Source organism: Peromyscus eremicus, chromosome 5, assembly GCF_949786415.1.
Source record: "Peromyscus eremicus chromosome 5, PerEre_H2_v1, whole genome shotgun sequence".
NCBI lineage: Eukaryota > Metazoa > Chordata > Mammalia > Rodentia > Cricetidae > Peromyscus > Peromyscus eremicus.
Window position 1 is genome coordinate 14,568,361 of NC_081420.1, and position 21,505 is coordinate 14,589,865.

Below are 21,505 nucleotides of genomic sequence, written 5' to 3' on the forward strand. Positions count from 1 at the left end.
AGAGAAAGAGAAAGAAAGAGAGAAAGAGAAAGAGAAAGAGAATGAGAATGAGGGAGAAGAGAATGAGGGAGAAAAAGAGGGAGACACTTGGGCCAGAAGCCAAGCAGCTGCCAGCAAGCTAGATGTGGAGGAAACAGGAAAGTAAGACATACAGAATGAAAGAAAGGTAAAAAGCTCTGATGCAAAATGTAGAGAGAAACAGATTGAAACAAGAGCTAAGATAAGGCCTAGCATTCATAACTATTAACATATCTGTGTCATGATTTGGGAGCTGGTTGGTGCCCAAAAGAAAGCCTGCTGCTGTGACCCTCCATGCTGTCCCCCTCACACAGGATGCCTTCTCAGCAACAGTAAAAATTATTCTTTCTTTCTTTTGTGCGTAGGGGGCTGGGAATGAGTGCATGTGTGTGTGTGTTTGCACGTGTGGATATCAGAGATACAACATAAAGAAACACTGCCTACCTCTTTGAGAAAGGATCTCTCATTGGCTTGGAGCTCACCATTTAGGCTAGACTGTTTGGCCAGTGAGTTCCAGGGATCCTCTTCTCTCCACCTCCCGGCACTGGGATAATAAACCACCATGTCGGGCATTTTATGGGGTTGCTGGGGAGCTGAACTCAGGTCCTTGCGCTTGCAAGGTAAGCACTTACCAACAGAGTCACACACCCCAGTCAGTCCCTCCATCATGTTTTGACCACTTTAGGAGCAGCTCAGAATTCCAGGGGCTTGGGGTAGGACCACTCACAACTCTGTAAGGCAGGTACCTCAGTTGTCCTGTTGATTAATGAGAAAACAGAAGTTCAGAGAAATTAATAAATATATCCAGAGTCACAGCCAAGGGGAGGTGCCAGTATCTGATCCATGAACCTCCACTCCAGTCTTCTGTGCGTCTGCTGCTCCTTATAGACCACCCTACTTCATCTCACATCCAGTGAGAGATCAAATCCTCCTTTTCTCAAGACACAGACTAGTGCTGCTTTGGCCCAAAGTGTGGAAAGCTGCGGTGATCAGAAGCATTGGTGGGCAGTGTGCTGTTGGAATCCCTCCTGGCTTCCCGTCCCATGCTGATCGCTTCCCAGTTTTCTCTTGCCATCACAAAACTCCCACAGATAGCGTTTACAGGACTTGGATATACTTGATCGTGTGAACCATTTCCCGATTGTGGCTCCTGGTGATTTCTAGTGCTTATTATAAATAATCCTCCTGTGAATACCTTCATACATCACTGTGCATCACAGGTCACTCCATTGGAGCAAATCCTGCAAAAGGAATTACGGACTTAAACGGTAAGAGCTGTATTCAGATGGACTGCTGCCCCGGCTATAAACTGTTTTCCAGAAGGCCTGTGCCAGTCTGCACGGCTGCCTCCATTTAAGGGCAGTGGGACAAGACAGAGGCCACATGACAAGCTAGGTCTGCGTAAGGCATCAGGGACAAGGGAAACTTACATAAAACCAGTGCTTTGCTCTCAAGGGCAGGGAGCAGATGGAGCTGCCTCGGGGTCAGGGTGGGACTGAGGGAGGGCCATGGTTCATCTGCCTATCTGCAGGATGAGCACCAAATTCAAAGCCTCCAGGGAGCTAAGGCTTTCTCTCAGAGGCCTGGGGATGGCCCCGTGACAGCTTCAGGGTGTTGTGGCAAGCCTTCAGCCCTCATGTCCTGTACACACCTGCTGGGTGGTGTGCTTTGTACTTGGGTACCTACTCAGTGCCTTGCTCCCTCCTTATATCTGTGTCATCTCTAAGTGACCCTCAAGGTGACATGAAGGCTTTCCTGAGGGGGAAGGGGGAAGAAAGAAAGAAAGAAAAACTGGTTCATCACCTGGTATGTCTGAGTGCCCTGGGAATGCTGGCTGTATTTATTCATTCCCTGCAGAATTCCTTAAATTCCAGAATTCCCTGAGAACCCACTAGGTTCTCAGCACTTCCCTGTGCTCAAGATCTCTGGATTCAGTTCCTGGGAAAAGAAGCTGCCTGGTGCATCCTGGGAACAGTAAGTGGAGGATGGGACCATGGTACCCTCCATACCTCAGGTGCCCTGGCCACCAGAGCCCATGCAGTGGGGATCACTTTGGGTAGTGACACTGTGCACAACTTAAATGTTTTTATTTTTTTATTTTTTTTTATTTTCAAAGTGCTGGGAATGGAGCCCAGAACTTCACACATGCTAATAGTCTACCACTATACTTCACCCCCACAACATTTTATTTTATTTATTTTCTATAAATGAGCATGTGCTCTTAAAAAAAAATCTAGACAAGGGCTGGAGGGATGTCTCAGTGGTTAAGAGTGCTCACTGATCTTCCCAGCATCCTCATGGGGCTGCTTGTCAGTTCCAGGGGATCTGACATCCTCTTCTGGGCTCTGAGGGCATATTCACTCACGTGTACATACTCCCACATCGGCACACACACATATATTACAAAGATGGCCCAGCAGGCACTTGTGGAACAGTCCTGGGAGCCCGAGTTCCAGCTGTGGAACTCATAGTGGAGGAAGGGAATGGCTTCCATAACTTGTTCCCTGACCCTTACATGTGTGCCGTGGTGGGTGCACACATGCTTGTGCGTACACACATAAGCAGAATACATTTTTAAGGAAATCAACAGAGGGCCATCGACATGGCTCAGTGGATAAATCTGACAACTGAACTCCATCTCTGGAACCTACCTAAAGGTGGAAGGAGAGAATGGACGCCACAGAGTGGTGCCCTGACCTCCACACATGTGCTTTGGCTTGTGAGCCTCCACCACACACAGTATGTGTGTGTGCACACACATACACAGCAATAATAAATAAAACTTTAAAAATCAACCTGTTCCTAGGTACTGGAACAGTACTATCCCGGGTACTGTTCAAGCAGGAAGGAAAGAGGGGCCCATGAGTACTACAACACTAATGAGCCTGATGACTTCGTGCTCAGCGAAGGAAGGGCAAGAGGCCAAATGCCGTGATTCCATTTAAAGTATCCAGAGTAGAGAAATCCCTCAAGACAGCTTTTGCTGAGGTTGCTGAGGGCTGGAGGCAGCGTAGGACAGGGCACTACTAACAGGGTGTGGCTACTCAACGTTGTAAATGTACTAAAAGCCACTGAAGTATAAGCATGAAGAGTGAACTTTGTAGTATCTGAATGATATCTCAATAATGCTATTTTAAAATTATTTATGTATTTATTTTTACTCATTTTATGTGTGTGTATGCATAAGCACCATGTGTGTCAATGATGCTATTTACTTAATAGAATCTTTTATGTTTTTATAATTTCAAACATGTAAACAATGCATCTTGATCACATGTACCCTAAAGTCCCTTCCAAATCCCCAAGAACCCCCAACACTTCCCTCCCACTCTTCTCAGGCACCCCTAACACATCTCCCTTCCCTTTCACATTCTCCCCCCCCCCCCCCGGAATAATACTCTTACTTTAAAAAATTAACGTGTTAAGAGGAAATTCTTCTTTTAGATTTATTTATTTTATGTGTGTGAGTCTTTTGCCTGAATGTATGTGTGTGTAGCATAGGCATGCCTGGTGCCCACAGAAGTCTAGAAGAGGGCATCAGATTCCCTAGACCTGAGGTTACAGATGCTTATGAGACACCATGTAAGTGCTGGGAACGGAACCTGGGGCCTCTGCAAGAAGAACAAATGCTTTAACCACTGAGCCATTTTCCTAGTTCCCAAGACATTTTTTTTTTGCAGAGGGGGAGATGGTACGGTCTTCAGCAGCCAAGATAGCCTCCAACTCACTATGAACTACGGATCTTACTGAATGCTGGGGTCCCAGGTGCATACCAGTATAGCTGGTCCATGCATTGCTGGGGATCAGACTTGTGTATACTAGATAAGTACTCTACCAACCCTTCCATTTTCTTTTTAAATTACATTTAAAAGGAGAAACAATGAGCCCCTTTTCTAGAATGTTTTCTCTCTCTCTAGACTCCAGTCACTGGCTCCACCCACAGGCTGCCCTAGCCACAAGAACCAGTCCAAACCAGGTTTACATCCTTTTCCCCTGTGATACATCTAGAGCTTGCTTTCTTCTGGGGCTCACTCTTTCCTCCAGGCTCAGACACAGCTCTTTTGCCTCAGCCTCTGGAATGCTGGGATTAGAGGCATGTACACTGCCCTTGGCTTATGCTTGTATCTTGAAGTGCTTTCCATATACTTTCCAGTAGTAGTTTCAAAGTTTCACATCTCAGAGTAAGGTCTCTGATCCATTTTGAGTTGATTTTTTACACAGGATGGAAGATAAAGACCTAGTTTTATTTATTTATTTTTTGCATGCGGCTATCCCGTTTGCCCAGCATCATTTGTTGAAGAGACTGTTTTTTCTCCAGTGTATGCCTGTGACAACTTTATAGATGATGGGGTGGCTGTGGCCATGTGGCTTTGTTTCCTGATCCTCTGTTCTATTCCATTGGTCTGTATGTCTGGTTTTATGTCAGCACTGTGCTGTTTTTTTGTTACTCTGGCTCTATGGTATAGTTTGAAATCAAGTCTGAAGATATCCTCATTATTATTATTATTTTTTTGCTTAGGATTGCTTTGGCTTGTGGGTATGCTTCTATATGAACTTTAAGAGTTTTTTTTTCTACTGCTGTGAAGAAAGGATGTCACTAGAACCTTGACGAGGATCATGTTGAATCTGTAGATGTCCCTTGATAATATAGCCATTTTTTCCCCAATGTTTTAAAGCTTGCATTATAGAATTCTTTCACCTCCTTGGTTGGGTTCATTTCTAGGTATTTTATTTCTTTGGGGCTATTGTGAATGGGATTCTTTTTCTATTCTTTCTCAGCATGTTCAGTACACTTCATTGTTTATTTTTGCAGTGCTAGCGAGCAAGCCTTGGTCCTGTGCTTATTAACTAAGCATTCTACCACTGAGCTCCACCCCATGCCTGACAGTTATCTTTTAAACTGTATCATCTGCCTTCCCAGAACTGTTATCTGAAATTCACTTGCCCCTAGGATCACAAAGAGAGCTCTACCGGGTAATCAGTATTTACTCAGGAGACTTTAGGGCCAATTCCTGATTTATGTATCTTATTCTAGAACTTTATTTTTCTTTGTCTCTGTTTCTTTTTGGATTTTTTGAGAAGGGGGTCTCATTTAGCCCAGGCTGCTCTCCAACTTGCTATGTTAGTTAAGAATAGCCTTGAACTTCTGATGGTCTGTGCCTCCATCTCCTGAGTGCTGGGATTACAGGTGTGTGTCACCTGGTTAATGCAGTAATAGTTTGCTTTCTGTAGCTGTCATCAAACACCGTCAAAAAGCAACCTGGGGAAGAAACGGTTTATCTGGTTTATAGGTCACAGCCCAACATTGAGGGAAGCCAAGGCAGGAGCCCAAGGGGGAAACCTGGAGGCAGGAACCGAAGCACAGGCCACAAAGGAACACTTGTTTGCTCAGCCTGCTTTCTACAACCCAGGACTTGCTGCCCAGGAGTGATACTGCCCACCGTGGACTACCAAAATGAGCCATCACCACTTTGTTTCCTGTTAGGTGAGCATTCTACCAACTGAGCCACATCCTCAACCCACGGTTCAAAGAATTCTAAGGGTGCTCATTGTTGAGAGGAAGCATGATTCCTTCCTCCTTCCTGTAACATGGTAAGATCATTCCAGAAGTGTTAGGTCACCCTGTACTACCCGATCCATGTCCCCAGGCTCTTCCCAGGAAGAATGCCTGTCATGGAGACTGAGATGCAGGACTGAACAACACCATGGCCTGAGCTTGCCCCTGCCATCACCTCCCAAGAGGCCCCTACTGCCCCCATTTGGGGCCACTCAATGTTGGCTGTTCTTTGTCCTGCTTCATCCCTCCTCAGATCCTATGGAGGACTTCCTGTGATCCCTGGCCACTTGCTCTGCCTCTCTGGGATCTGTTCTCCAGAACTATCTCCTTCCATCTGCTGCAACTACCAGGGTGTCCTCTGGGATGGTCCCAAGGAAGACTTAGTGATGAGAATTGCCTGTGCTAGACCTGAGTTCTAGACAAACTGCTACATCTGCAGAGTGAGACCTGCCCTAGACAGCAGTACTTGGGGCCCAGCTTCCCATTGTCAATACCGACTCCTCTTTCTAACTAAGGCTTCATGGGCTCTGCCATGAAAAGGGCAGCCGGATTGGCCTATCCTCCTACACTCCTTCCCTTCTTTGAAGTTTGTTGAGAGCACTTACTGTGTGCTGACATTGTAGGACATGACCACTGCACTCGTCCATGGGTGAGCAAATTGCATGTCTTCTGCATGGGGCAGACACATCTTCGAGATCCGGCCTTGGGGACTCTTGTCACACGGAAGGCTCTTAGGTACTGAGATGGCGAGGGCTAAGGAGGCTTAGGTGAGGACTACAGAGAAGAGTCACTATTCTTCTTGGGTCTTGAGCAGTGACTAAAGGTGGAATACTGCCTGGGATCAGCCTCTGCATCCTCATCTCCAAGTGGAGGGAACCTTGGATACAGTTTTATTGAACACTGAAAGCAGAGGCTGTATCTAGGGCCCTGGGTTGATGGTTTTTGCAGGGTGTCCTCATGGCCTTGGCTTGTGAGCCTTAGGAAATCAGGTAATGCAGTGGGAAGTGCTCAGGATCAGGGAGACAGAGACTGGGAAATGTCCAGTGACCTGAATAAGGGCACAAAGAGAGTCCCTGGCTTCTAAATGCTATACAAGGGACTCCTTGGTTCTGTATGCTGGAATTCCAGGACCTTTTCGTCACACTAGTCGGAGATTCCTTGCAAAGAGGTCAATGGCTTTATCCAGTAGTTTCATAGCTATGGACTCTGAAGACCAAGGGCTGGCATAGGGAGTTCTTCATCATAGGAGGTATATAAACAGGGCTATGTGAAAATACCTTCAGGAGTTAGAAAGCACATGGTGCCCAGTCAGACACAGGTGCTCCCTGATCAGTCTCAGCCTGGATTGTGCCCCAGGTTTGTGGGTAGGGTCATAATTACTCACATACACCTGTGAGTGTGTGTGGGCAGCAGCTGTAGGTATGGCCAAGGTCTCTCTCTGTAGCCCAGGCTGGCCTCAAACTTGCAGTGATCTTTCTGTCTCTGCCTTCTGAGTGCTAGGGTTATAGGCATGCACCACCATGCTTTTACTGCGTGCTGTAAATGGCTGGTTGCATTCATTGCTAGCCACTGAGCAGGTACATGCCACAGGCTTTCCTTATGTTCTTTTGGAAGCAGGAGACAGGCAGACTAGTGAGCATTGACCCTGGTGTGTGCTGAGCTCCTTCTACCATGATTTCCCTTGCATAGTCCTTGCATATACCTTCTATGCACAGGCCAGGACCCAGAGGGCCTTTGCTGGGTAAACCCAGTCCAGGAGGAATTAGCCAGTGCGTTCTGCAGGCTCAGGTTAGGGGAGGCAATGCTGGGGTCTTTAGCCTCCTTAGGGAAGATGCAAAGGCCCTTACCCACCCTCTGCAGCAGCCTGGCAGGTGAAGCTTGGGTCTCCATCTCCAGGGACACAGACCTGCAGAGCTTGCACCTGCCACTCTGCTTCCACTTGGGTTGAATGGGCTTTGTGTTCATGCCTGACTCCCAAGGTAGATGAGAAATGAGATAATATAAATTAACAGGCATCTGCCAAATGCCTAGCCTAGTGCCAAGCACATGATTTAACCAGTGGGTCTCTGGGGTATACGTGTGGAGTCCTGACTTTAGATGGCTCTCAGTTTTCATAGTGTAAGTAGTCCCAGTATTCCCCATTTCAGGAGACAGTGTGCCACCACCCAACTCAGCTAAGAAGAGATTTGAACATAAGCCTTTCTAAGTTACTGGATTCAGCATCCACTGCCAGCCCCCAGAAGGACATCCTGCCACGGGGTAACAGTACTGTCAACATTTGCTTCCTTCTAATGGTGAAGGCTGGTGTGGCCTCTGTTGACTTTTATGTCACATGAGCGGTTGGTGTCAAAGGTTCCAGGGCCAGCAGCTTTTGGGCGTCCCCTTGTATTTGTAACATGCATCTCTGACTGGGTACCACACCAGCAGGGTGAGGACAGAGGTCGGAACTTTCTGGTGTCTTCCTTTGTACTGGCTTCCTCAGGTGAAGTGGGCCCAATGACTGTGCATCACGGGAGAGTAGGCGCAGGTGAGCCGTGGTTCAAGCAGGTGGAGGGCATGGGCTCAGAAATCAGGTTATTTCTGAGTACAGGGCCCCTACAATCATGTTTAGAAGTGCCCAGGAGAGAGGCTTGTCCCTGGGAATTGAGTTAGCTCAGGGGGTTGAGAAAGAAGCAGCACACTCCTCGGGAGAGGCGGCAACCAGTGAGGTGAGTCAAGGGGTTTCTGGAAACCTCTTCATGTCTCCATCTGAGACATCTCAGGACGGTCTCCGGATCTCTGAGATTTAGGACAGAGAAATCCTTTCTATTTTTATCTATCTATCTGTCTGTCTGTCTGTCTGTCTGTCTATCGTCTATCTTTGAGACAGGTCCTTTGTTGCTCAAGGTGGTGCAACTCCCTGATCAAGTATCCTCCTGCCTCCTTTTCCTGATGTTGGGATTATAGGCTTGGGTCACCACGCTGGTCAGGGCAGAGGACTTCGGTCTTTGGGATCTGGATTTGCTTAATCGAAAAAAATGGACACAGTGCTTACTGGCACCAACCTCCGTGGGTGATACTTGAGGTTCTCCCATATTCTGGCAGTACAGAAAGGCCAGGAAGACAGTCCAGTTTTGTGATCGTACTTAGCAGAGGCTTGGTACCTGAGAGTAGGGTACTCTGGAGCCTGGCTGCTCAGTCCTGGTTCTGTTCCAGGGTTCGGAGCTCTAAGTCACGGTGCCTGTGGCCTGACACCTTCGGAGAGAATAGGGCCCCTCAAGGCCCACAGTCCTGCGGACCATTTCCAAAGATCTCCAGGGCCAGGCGCCTGCCTGGGGCGGGAGCCGCAGGTGGAGGCCATGGGGAGCATCCCGCAGGTGGCGGCGCACAGCCGCAGCCAGGTGGGCGTGTCAGGCCCCGCCCCGCGCGCTGGTCTTGGGGAGGGTGGGACGAACGGAAGCCCCGCCCTCCCCGCGCTCTTGGTCGGAGCTGGTGCGGGAGCGGAGGCGCGCGGAGCCGGCAGGAGCACGCGGGAGCGCGGCCCCGCAGCGGCCCGGCCCGAGGGAGCAGCACGCAGGAGCAGAGCGGCCTGGCGACCCCCGCCCTAGCGAGGACCCCGCCCCAGCGCAACGCGGCCTCGAGAGCGGACTCCGGCCCCGGAGCGCGGCCTCGCCCGCCTCGCTCGCCCGGATCCTCGGGCTGCGGGCATGGACAGCGCCCGCTCGCCCTGTGAGTATCGAGCCCTCCCGCCCGCCGCCTTTGTGTGCGCGCTGCGCCGCCGCAGCCCCCTCCCCGCGCGCCCCGGGCCCGCGTCCTTTGTGGAGTCGGCTCTTATCCGGTGCTTTTCCCCGCCCCGGGCCTCCCTGTCCCCTCCGCAGCGGCCCGCGGGACAGCTCTGCAGGGTCGCTCCCAGGCTGGCCTTGACCCCTTTCTCCAGCCTCGGTAGCCCTTCTGTAGCTCCTGTGGGCCCTCAGGGACACCTAGCAGGTCGTCCCCCTTGGAGTCCCCGGGATAGCTCGAAACAGGCCATGTTCGCGGCTTGAGGCTGAGAAGAGCAGGGCATCCCTTTGCCATCCTCGCCTCGGGGTCCCGTCTGCAGCCCCTCTCCTCGGAGCCCACGGGGGACCGCCCGGCAGGCCACTTCTGCGGCGGGGCTGGGCAGGGCGCAAGCCCAGGGGCGGCGCTGTCTCATCCCGGGGCCCAGGCAGGTGCGGCGGGGCTGGCGCTCACGCGGGGCCCGTGTGTCCTTGGCCCGCAGAGATGGACGGCGATGGCGGCCGCCGAGACGCCCCCGGCGCGGTGATGGAGGCCGGGCGCGGCACGGGGTCGGCCGGCATGGCGGAGCCGCGGGCGAGGGCGGCGCGGCTCGGGCCCCAGCGCTTCCTGCGGCGCAGCGTGGTGGAGTCGGACCAGGAGGAGCCGCCGGGCCTGGAGGCGGCCGAGACGCCGAGCGCGCAGCCCCCACAGCCCCTGCAGCGCCGGGTGCTTCTACTCTGCAAGACGCGCCGCCTCATCGCGGAGCGCGCCCGGGGCCGCCCGGCCGCCGCCGCCGCGCCCGCGCCTGCCGCACCCGCAGCGCCTCCCGGCTCTCCGGGTGCCCCCTCGGACCCCGGTCCGGAGCGAGCTGGCACGCAGGAGCCCAGCCCAGATCCCACCACCGCCTCAGCCGCAGCCCAGCCGCTCCCCGACGGCGGCCCGCGGCAGGAGGAGGCGCCAGCCCCAACCCCGGAGGACGCTGGAGCCACCGAGGCGAAGCCCGAGCCCGGGCGCGCACGCAAGGATGAGCCTGAGGTGGAGGAGGACGATGAGGACGACCTCAAGGCCGTGGCCACCTCCCTGGACGGCCGCTTTCTCAAGTTCGACATCGAGCTGGGCCGAGGCTCCTTCAAGACGGTCTACAAGGGGCTGGACACGGAGACCTGGGTGGAGGTGGCGTGGTGTGAACTGCAGGTGAGGGTCGGTGCCCACAGGTGGGCTGTCAGCAGATGCGTCCTTGGGTGTGTCCTTGCTCTTGCGCAGGGCTTTAGGCAGCCCTGGGGATGGTGGTGGCTGGGATGTGTCACCCTCTGTGTGGGTGTCCCGCAGGACGTGTGCCGTGTGTATGGATACCCTGTCGGTGCTGTTCCTGGATCTGTGCACAGGTTGAGGCTTGTCATCTTGGAGGTCAAGGCTGGGTGTGTGCTGTGCCCAGTTGTGCCCACGGTGATTGTCGGTCCTCAGAACCCACTTTTATTGACTCAGCGGAGACTGGAGGTAGTGAGCGAGAAGAATGTGTCTGAGCCCTTTTCTAGGTGGCTTGGAAGCTCCCAGCTGTCCTCAAATTAGCATCTTCCTGTGCCCTGTGAGATGTAGGTGTGATAGCTGTAGATGCCTGCAAGGGCTTCCTCTGACTCAGGAGTGGTGCTTCGTGGGCCCTGGGGCCCTGCTTGCCAAGGCCTGGAAGCCCTGTCAGCAGCCTCCTTGTGTTCGTTCTCCTTGTGTTCTAAGAGTCCGGTTTGTTCACGAATTAGGTGTGTGAGTGAAAACCATGAAAAATGCCTGTCTTTTCTCTCTCTCTCTCTCTCTCTCTCTCTCTCTCTCTCTCTCTCTCTCTCTCCCCCTCTCCCCTTGCCCCTCGTCCCCACCCCCCTTTATTCCTTCCGTCTCTAGCTCTGTTTCTGCTGCTTTTTTCCCTTTCATTTTGGAAGCAGAGGCTCAGCATGCATTTTTCATAGCCTTGCCCTCACGTTCGCTGTGTCAGCCCTGGCCCTGAAGATTATATAAACCGCAACCCTAGCCGTCCTGGGGCCAGCCTTGGAAGAGGAGGCAGCTCCTGTCACCGGGGTGTTTACAGGCCCTCCCTTGCTGGGAGGGAGGGGCAGCTGTCAGGCAGGGGCCAACTGGGAGAGTGCTGGCTGGAGGTGTAAGCCTACCCCGCCTCGCTGCCGGCCTGTAAAGTTAGCTGGCCTTCCAGAGCTGATGCATCCTGGGCGAGCCTGGGTGAACTGGGTGCCAGGGCTCCCATCTACTGCGGGATGCCTGCACTTTGGGCCCAGAAATGGATTCAGATGCTGTGTTCTCAGCACCTCCGGGGTGCTCTGCATGTGTGTGTGTACCAGCTGGGCTTATTTCTGAGGTGTTGACCTGTCATCAGCCCTGAGACAAAGAGCTACAAAGGTCTTATCTCCTCACTGCCCTTTGGTTCTGTCATGAAAATGTGGCTTTGCATGAGAGGGTCAGTGGTGTCTTTTGGGGACTTTCAACAGGAGTTGACTTTCTTTCTCCCTCATGGTTCCTATGAGAATTACCCCTGTCTTTTCCTGGCATGTCCTAGACCTTGCAGAGAGGCAGCCTCGATGGTGCAGAATGGGTGTGGATGGCGAGGAGCAAGGTTTCCGGCCCAGGGTCCTGGAGTGTGCCCAGTGCCCCTGCTACTTGAAGAGGCACAGAGGAAAGAGGATCTGGGAAGGGGAGATGATTCTCCATTCTGGAGAACGGCACGATTCTTGGCTCCCCACTTTCCTGCTCTTGCCAGATGACCAGTGTGGCTCTCTGAGCACCTGCTGGTACTGCTACTATGGAATGTCACTGAGGGTAGAGGACAGAGCAGGGGTGCTACAGCAGGCTGGATGTGAGATAGACTTCCGTAGGTTTCAAGCCTGTCTATCTGGCTGAGGCATTGCAGAGGCCTGGGACTCTTGTTAATTCCCCTTCCCTTTAAGGCAAGACAAGTCAGTCTGACCTTGTTGTGGGCGGGGCAGCAGAGGGTGGGACCTGGCACATGGCCAGGGGTCTTTGGATACTTGGCTCTAGGTAAAAATGGGGTAGCTTCTGGACTTTAGTGCTGTTTCTTGCTTGGGGAGACTGGAACCCCCCAGTAGGTAGAGACACTGTCCTCACACCTCCTTCATTGAAAGGCGCTGCTGTTCATGTTTGTCTCAGGCTGCAATGCATTACATGGGGTTACCTTCCTCTATCTGGCCCACCCTGGGAAGGTTCACGTGACAGGGGCCTGGACCAGCTTAGAGCCCTCTGGGTGAGCGCCTCCTCATCATAAGTCATATTGATGATGGGATCATTGAGTGACTGCTTGATACCAACCAGGAGGTGGCTGGATGTCACAGGATCTGGGAAGATGGCAGAAGCCTGACTGGGCCCTGGGAGAAGCCCACCCAGAGGCCCCTGTGTGGTGTCCTGAGCTGAGGAGCTAATGAGGCAGCAGGGATTCTATAGATACCCAGATCAGGGCACAGGCTAGGAGAGGGGAACCAGAGTCCTTGTCCTGGGTAGGGGTGTGATCCTCGTCCATTGTATGCAGAGGGCCCCAGCAGGGTATGGGCTATAGATTTCCTGGCTTTGAACCCAAGAGGGAGCCTTGTTTATCCACCATGACTGGGTTCCCTCAAACTTCTGCAGTCTCCAGTGTTTCCAACTGTTGGGGAGGGTTCCTGGATTCTGGATGGCATGGTGAAGGGAGGGTCTGTCAGGACTTGGTTTTCCTCTGGGGGAAGTTAGCCTCCACTGCCCTCTCTGGACACCCAGAGAGCTTTGGTCTGTTTACTCAGGTGCCTGTTGAGTGGCTGCTTCCTTTTCTCACCCTCGGTGGTGGGCCTGGTGTGGCCTCCACAGTGGTAAACTGCTTGAAGTCTCTTTCCAGGGTTCTGTGCCAAGGGGCAGAATCAACACAGTCACAGGCCTTGTGAGCAGCTTAGAGGACACTGGGTTCCCTTTAGTGACTCGTGTTGAAAGGGTTTGACAGGGAGAGCGGTATGTGCTGGTTCCACATCAAGGGCAGGAAGATGGCCCACCTTCTCAACTGTAGCCATGCCCAGCTGGAGCTTGGATTATTATTTTTTTTTAACTGGGGATGAGGGGGGGTATTTAAAAATACTTCATCCTGTCCTCTGTCCTTTGAATGCACTGTTACTCCTGCTAGCAGAGCTCCCTACAGTGGCAACAGAGGAAGCAAAAGCGTGCCCAGAATCCTCCGTCCTCATCCTTTCTCCCTGCTTTCAGGGGACTCACTGTCCCCCGCTCTGTGCCTGTCTGCCACAGAAGTTCTGCTGCATGCTGCTATTGCAGGGAACTGTCTCCAAGGCGGGGCCCTCAGCCAGGGATGGGTCCATCCAAGAGGTGGAGGTGCTCGGGCCTTGATCCTCCGCAAGCCCAGCTTGCCCCTAGCAGAATGGTATGAGGCCTAAGGAGGAAGTGTGGGGGTGGAGGCTTCATGTCTCAGCCCTGCCTGAGCCTTGCTTGCTAAGCACGGAGGAGACAGCCTCAGGGTCCTCCCGTCACTAAGTGGGTCCTGCTGCTGTGTTGTGGGCACAGTGATCTTCTAGAAGAGCTGTGTGTTCCCACCTCATGCTCTAGCCAGATGTACAGTATCCCCTCAGTGCTGGGAGCAGGTGTTATCCAAGGGGTCATCCTGTGTGACTTGTGCCTTGGAAGACAACTCAAGTGCCCCTGAGACTTTTCAGAGGGTCCTCTCTGCCTTCATGGCATCTCGGTGAGGTGGAAGTCCCAGGCCCAGGGCTGGGAGAGACCCCGAAGTCAGGCTGGGATCACCTTGTACAGAAAGCCTGGCTGCTGCCTTACTGCTCTCATCCCTGGCCCTGTGGTGTGGGGACAGGAGGCAGTGAGCCACTGTCCCAGCAGGCAATGGTGCTTGTAGGGAGAGGACACTCTGAGACAGCGTGGCCTGATTTGGCTGGCGGTCACCTGGCCTTCTTCCTCTCTTTTTGTTTTTTAATCCCCTGAGTGCCTAATTTCGTTCAAAGAGCTATAATTGACAACTGGTCCGTGTTAGCGCTGAGCTCTCCTCCTCCATGCATGCTGACCACAGTCTTGGTTTGCTTGGTGGGAAAGGTTGGCTCCGGCTGCCTGAGTGGCCTGTGGGTATGGCTTTCCCATCAGGTGTAGGAATGTGGGCACCCGCACTTGGGCCGCTCCCCCCATCCTCACTCCTGAGTGGTGTCCTGAGGTGTGTGTGGTGAGCCATGTGGTCGGCTATGGTGAGTAGCAGTCCAGGCTGCGGCTGTCACTCCTGGAGTGTGGGGAGGCCAGGCACCCGTAGAGGCAGGTGCTTCTACAGATGAATGTAAGCCTGAGGGGTGTTCTCACAGGCCCAGGGCTTTGGGGGTGCCCAGCTGAGTCTGATTTAAGGCCAGATCGCCATGTGACTCGGGCACGACAGCCGTTTCCCTGTCCCCATTGAGGACCCGTCTCACACATGAGGGTAAAGTGACACATGCAGTTTGTTTGACCTTCTGTCCTTGAGCTGGTGTTTCTACAGCTCTGGTTCCCCGGATGCCTGTGAGGCAGCTAGATCCACTTCCCATGGCGTTGGCCTGGAACCTTCTGTGGAGATAGCCACATCTCTCTCCGTGTTCTATCTGCATGAGCCCTGCAGGACATTTGCTGAGCATTTGCACCCTGGATTTTCCTCATGTTAAACACGGGCAGGGTGTCCAGAGCGTAAGACTGAGGCCCAGGTAACTTAAGGGTGGTTACTGGGGTAGCAGACAGGCCAGATGGGGACTTGGGGAGGGGGCACCGAGGGCTGGAGGAGTTCCAGGTACGTGAGATTGGCTGGGCCCTGGACTGGAGACAAGCCAGAGCCTGGGTGGGGGTGTGCTGGTGGTGAGGACCAGGCTGGTGGCTTCAGGGTCGAGAGACATCTTAGGCAAGGATGACTCCTGAGTACTTGGCCGTGTGAGGACTGGGCAGGCTTTGAATGTCCATGTTTCTAGGGTGCCAGGTAGGGCAGAGCTCTGAGGATGAGTTGCTACCCAGAAGGTAGTATCAAGAAAAGGGAAGGTGATGATCAAGAACAGTGGTTCTCAGCCTGTGGGTTGTGACCCCCCTCACATAACAGATATTTATGTTACGATTCATAACAGTAGCAAAATTGCAGTTACGAAATAGCAGTGAAATAATTTTATGGTTGGGGCTCACCATAACATGAACCTTCAACTGTATTAAAGGGTTGCAGCACTAGGAAGGTTGAGAGCTACTGTTCTGAAGGATCTGGATGACCCTGGTCAGCAGTGCAAGTCACCATACGCACTGGTCAGATAGGCTATTGTTCAGCCTGGCCCCTGGTTCCAGGCCTGGGAGTACTCCAGGGAATGGATCAGGTTATGAGCCTAGGAGACACAGAGAAGTGTCTGCAGATCTGAGAATGCTGTGGTGGGGACTTAGACGACTTGTGGGAGGGAGTTGAATCATTTGGACTGGACACCTGTGGAAAGGCCCTGCGGTTGGAGCCAGAACGGCGTGGAGGAGTCCCCGTATCAATGGTGAGGCGGTTAGATGGGCCTCGAGGGCAGCCTGGAGGTGCGGTCAGGACTTTTGTCTGGGGTGTTCTGAGCAGACGAGAGGGCAAGAGTACATGGCAGGGAGCCAGCTGGGAGAGAAGGGCGGGAAGGAGGGTCAACTCTGGGGTACTTGATTGTGTTAGAGCGTGCACGATCTGAGGGTGGAGAAGAGCATGGCAGGGACTTGGGCCAGCAGGACACAGGGACAGAGTTTTGCTGGCAGAACTTGCCTTTGGGAAGTTGAGGTGTGGATGCACCCACGGAGCGTGAGGTCGGGGGTCTGAGTTCTAGTGGAGGCCAGGCCAGAGGGGAGGTTCCTAGAGCCCCAGCCTTGCCAGGTGGCTCCCCCAGGTCAGGTGGGGAAAAGTGTTTCCTCTCTTCATGTGCTAAGTCACAATAAGGAAGTATACTGTGACCTCTCTTGTCATTCTCGTATCTTCTGTTTTGCCAGCCAGCTATCCAAGACAAGTTCACAGTCTGAGCAGTGTTGGGCTGTTTGGCGTGTTCAGAGCTGATTGCTCACCTTCCAGAAAGCTCAGTCTTACTTGTGGTTCCTCTGTGCCCTGTGGGTGTCTCTCAGGACTTGTGGCTGGGACCTAGCTTTGGGTCGAGGCTACAATGTGTCCAATGTGAGTGCACAGAGCCCAGGTTACTGCAGTAATGGAGGAGAACTTGACCTGGTCCAGTGGAGGTTTCAGCTGTGTGTCTGGTCTCCTTTGTGGTCTGCGCTGGGCCAGCAGCTGTGGTGAAACCCTTGTGTCTGTTTTGCAGAGCTGAGGTGGATTCTAGGGCCTCAGCAAGGGCTATACTGAGCAGTGGTATAAAGGGGTCTTTGGGAATGTATAGCCAGGTAAGATATGCCGCCAAAGATTCTGGCCCTGTACACATAGATACTGCGTGTGTATGTTGGGGGGACCCTGCCGTCTGGTGGGTACCTGCTACTGAGAGCCTTAGTGTTTTTACCTTGGGGTAGGGGGATGCCAACTCTCAGAATTGCATCCCATAGAGCACACGGATGGACCTGAAGTGGCCCTCTTTCCGCCTGCATAGTAAACAATAGTTTGTAGTTGTGGAGAGCGAGTTGATGCTGGCAGGGCTGAGCCCCAGTTCCCACCTTGGGGTAGGGGAGCAGCAGAGCCTGGGGCGCTGGGCTGTACCAGCCTTATCATCCAAGTTGCAGATAAGGGCCAGGGCATGAAGCACAGCAGCTGGAGTTTGAAGAGGCAAGTCAGGACCTGGATATGGCCACTGATACCCCAGGGCTGAAGGCTTCTGCCTAAGAGGCGGGGTGGTCGGGTTTGATGAGCAGAGGATGGTTGCAAACTCCCGCTTCCCAGTGTTTTGAAGTCCAGTTTTGTTCCTGGTTCCCAGACTATTGGATTACTACTTCAAGCTAGCATTCATTAAATATATGTAGCAAGTCTTTCTCTGTCCCACCAGCCAGCTCCCAAATACTGACACAGAGACTTATTATTAATTACGAAAGCCCAGCCTTAGCTTAGGCTTGTCCCACTAGCTCTTCTAACTTAAATTAACCTGTTTATATTAATCTATGTTTTACCATGTGGCTTTTTACCTTTCTTTCATTCTGTATGTCTGACTCCCATATCTCGTTGGCGTCTTGCTTGTATAATTCACGTGCTTAGATGATTCTTTCCCATTTCTCTCTCTGCCTGGAAGTCCTGCCTATACCTCCTGCCTAGCTATTGACTGTTTAGCTTTTTATTACACCAATCACAGCAATACACCTTCACCCAGTGTGCAAATATCCCACAACGAATATACATTAGAACTGTGGAAAAGAATAAAAGAGAAGTGATCACGATAGTGTGGTACTGGGAGAAGGGCAGACATTAAAAGAGTAGAGGCGAGAGCCCAGAAGACCCCACAAAGAAAGGCATGGCTCTGGTGAGGGCTCTTTTAGTGGAGGAGTGAGAGGCTTTTCAACAGTGTGGGACAGGTGAACCTTCAAACCCAGGCCGTGGCTCAGCACAGCGCATGCTAGGATCCCTCTCCACTCTGCAGAAAGGCACAAACAAACAAACAAAAGGTAAAGAACACACACCTTTCAGACCGATAGCAGACCACGCAGGACCCAGAACACATGCCCTTCTGAAGAATAACCTACAAAGGATCACATCTAAGTCTAAAATGCTCAGAAGCTAGGCAGAAACCCAGGCGACCTTGGTTTTGACGATGACCTTTTAGATGCAGCACCTAAGGCACAGCCCATGCCAAATAATTGATAAGCCGAGCTTCATTAACATTAAAATCCTGTCTGTGAAAGACAGTCAGGAGGGTGAAGAGAGCAGCCACAGACTGGAAGAGGACAGTATTGACCAATACCTCTGATAAAGGAATCCAAAGCACACAGAGATGGTTTCAGAACTCAGCAGTAAGAAAATAACCAGATTTAAAAAAGTAATAGCCGGGTGTTGGTGGTGCACTCACGAGGGAGAGGCAGGCTAGTCTCTGAGTTCAAGGCCAGCCTGGTCTACAGAGTGAGTTCCAGGACAGCCAGGGCTACACAGAGAAACTCTATCTCAAAAAACCAAAAAATAAATAAATAAATTTAAAGAATTAATAAAACTAACAAAAAGTAGGCTAAAGGCCTAAATAGACACCTTGCCTGAGAGGATGTTCATGTAGCCAGTAAGCATGAGATTATGCTTAGCATCATGTGTGGCCAGGGAGATGTAAACTTAAGCCCCAGTGAGAACACACCGAACCCCTATTAGAGCGGCCAAAGCCAGAACAGCTGACGCCACCACATGCTAATGAGGACATGGAGCAGCTGGAGGGCTCCCTCGTCTCAACTGGTAATGGAAAGTGGTGGTCAGCAATCTTTCTCTATCTGGAAGCATTGACAGTTACACACCCACATTAAAAACCTGCTCGTGAATGTTGGTCAAAACACAGAAGCACCCGAGATACCCTCCAGTGGACGAGTGGATTTTATGGTACGTCCAGAAAATGGAGTATAACTCTGCACTAAACAGAACAGAGCCGTCAAGTCGTGAAAGACAGGGAAGAATCTTGAATGCACATGAGTAATGAAGAAACTGACCTCTAAGGAATATACCACACCAGTCTAGGTGTGGCTTTGCTCAATGAATCAACCGCATGCATGCTCTAAAAGGTGAAACCAAGGCTGGCAGGATGGCTCGGCAGGTGAAGGCATCCAAATGTAGGGAGAAAACTGACCCTTGAAAGTTCTGACCTCTGAACTCTTCCTGTGTGCCCCCGCCTAGTAAATAAATAAATAAAATTAAAAATATAAACTTAACAAAAAAAGGGCAAAGTCATGGAGGATGGAGGTAAAATAAAAATATAAAGCAGGGCTGGGGAGGGACAGCCAGAACACAGGCCATTCCGTGTGACACTGATGGCTGTGGGTGGCTTTCACTTGGCTGCGCGTCTAGGGTGTACGGTACCAAGGGAACTGGCAGCATTGACCATTGTCTCCAGGGAATAATGACATGTCTATTTTGGCTTGTTGCTTGTAGTAAGTGTACCACACCTGTGAAATTTTCCAGCACAGAACCCAGAACTTCTCCACAAAACAGGGCTTATGAAGAGAGAGGAGCCTCATTCCACCAAAAAAAGGTCCCAGAAATAAAAAGCCATCTACTATCCAGCCAACACAGCTGCCTTGATTGTGTGTTTTACCTGTACGCATACAGGGTGTGACAGCTGTTAAGTACTTCTTGATTTGCTGCTGTCAAGGGCTTCTGACGTTCCATGGTTCCACCTGGCTCAGGGATGCTGTCCTAGTCCTGAGGAGATGTTTCCGGAGAGGGTAGCTCAGCTCTTCTCTGGGGAGGTAGGGAAGGACAGGATTGGGCCCCTTGGACCAGCAGGGCAGCCCTGGGTCAGGGGTGCTCTCAAGCAGCTGTGGCCCTCACCCCGATATTTGAGGGCCAGCTGTGTCCTAGAGGCTCTGGGCATCTTGTTATGGCCAGGAGCACGGTCCCTACTGGTGGGTGAGAGAAGGTATGAGAGGCTCAGGGCCCGCAGTCCTGGAAGCTTTGCTCAGGGTAGCTGCAGGGGTTTCTTTAGCAGGGAGCCCTTGGCCCAGGCCTCAGCCCTGCAGGACCTGGACATACCATAGTCAGGAAGGAAAGGCTTGGGTTTGGTGGGAACTTCCTCGGGTGCTGAGACCCACCCATGAGCCCGTCAGTCATGAAAACTCTCTTTTCAGAGATGAGAAAGGCTCAGCTGGAAGGATCCTGTGAAAGGTCATTTGGCAAATCCGTGTCGGATGGCACAGCCCATGGTATCTTTGTTGCTTGAATGTCTTGCGTGTATTCAAAGTGCGGCTGCAGAGAGAGGCCTGGGAAGTGTTGGGTCGGCCAGGCATGGCTACTGCAGAACTTCTCAGAGCCTTTAAGATGCCTGCTGGGCTCTGAAGTGCTGGGCTGTGTGGGAGAGTGTGGCTTACCTTACCTTTACCGAGAAAGCTTTCCTTTCCCTGTAGGGTGTCTCGTGGCCAGGGTGGGGAGGTATGCACTGGTGGAGGGGGCTGGTGTTGGAGGTATTCTTGTGATATTTCCCTGCATCTCTGCAAGGGTGGGTCTTCCTGCACAAGCCAGTGGTGTTAACAGCGTGTGAAGCTAGATGTGGAAAGCTGGGTGTCTCAGGCCAGATGTCCTGGAAGGACCACCTCCCTCCACTGTCCCTTCATGCCTGGCTCTCAGTGTGTATGCTTGTGAATGGGTTGGGAAGACTTTCAACTGTGAGCCACCTGTGGTGAGCTGTGCCAATCCGAGGTCATGCCCAGAATCTGAAATCTAGAGACAGCCACATTAAGAGTCCAGGGGCAGCTCACCAGTGTTGGAAGACTCTTTTTTTTCTCTTTAGCTCTCCTCATCCACTTTGGAATTTGACCCTATTCATTTTTGTTTTGTTTTGTTTTGTTTTTGTTTTTCGAGACAGGGTTTTTCTGCATAACAGCCCTGGCTGTCCTGGAACTCAATTTGTAGACTAGGCTGGCCTTTAACTTATAGAGCTCCACCTGCCTCTGCTTCCAGAGTGCTGGGGTTTAAGGTGTGCGCCACCACGCATGCCACTACGGCTGGCTTGTGTTTTAATTTTTAAAAGAAAATATTTATAGGTACTTTCTTTGAGCTTTCTGGCTGCAAGAGGATCTGTAGCCTTCACTGCTCCAGGGGTGTCTGGGAAAGGCTTGATTTGCATAACTGCTTTTGATCTCTTACCTGAGGCTGAGTACCCTGGATAGTCAGGATGGGGTGGCAGGCTGTGGAGTAATTTCTCCCTCTAGGGGAGTGTTGATGCTGTGTGCCAAGGAGCCCTCATCTGCCTGGGTAGGTCCCAAACAGAGCAGCCCACCTGCTAGCTTGCCTGTGTGTCCTGATCCACATCTGGTCTGGGTGGGTATCTGCAGGCTCTGCGGCTGCTGCTCCCTCCCGAATGTCCTGCTGCTTGCTCTTCACCCCCATCTGGGCCCCATTACAGCTTTTTCCTCCTCCCAGCAGTCCAGCTTCCACTTCCCTCAAACTTTTAATTTTTGAAAATCCCTTGCTGGTAGCAGGGAGGAGTTAGGAGCTGAGTGCTCTGTCTCCATCGCTGCATTTGTGTGCGTTTTATCTGACCCACTTTGGGTTCCTCCCTGAATACTTCAACAAGCATCTCCTGA

The 21,505-nt window shown here is 52.2% G+C and overlaps 1 protein-coding gene across 3 annotated transcripts in view; it reads left to right on the forward strand.

Annotated features, from left to right (window-relative positions):
- The first annotated feature begins 9,814 nt into the window (after positions 1-9,814).
- Positions 9,815-21,505, forward strand: part of Wnk2 (WNK lysine deficient protein kinase 2) — a 113,824-nt gene continuing 102,133 nt past the window's right edge. For all 3 annotated transcript variants that reach the window (XM_059262982.1, XM_059262983.1, XM_059262981.1), the window contains exon 1: positions 9,815-10,504. In XM_059262982.1, the coding sequence (XP_059118965.1) occupies positions 9,815-10,504 (690 nt within the window). The remainder of the gene's footprint in view (positions 10,505-21,505) is intronic.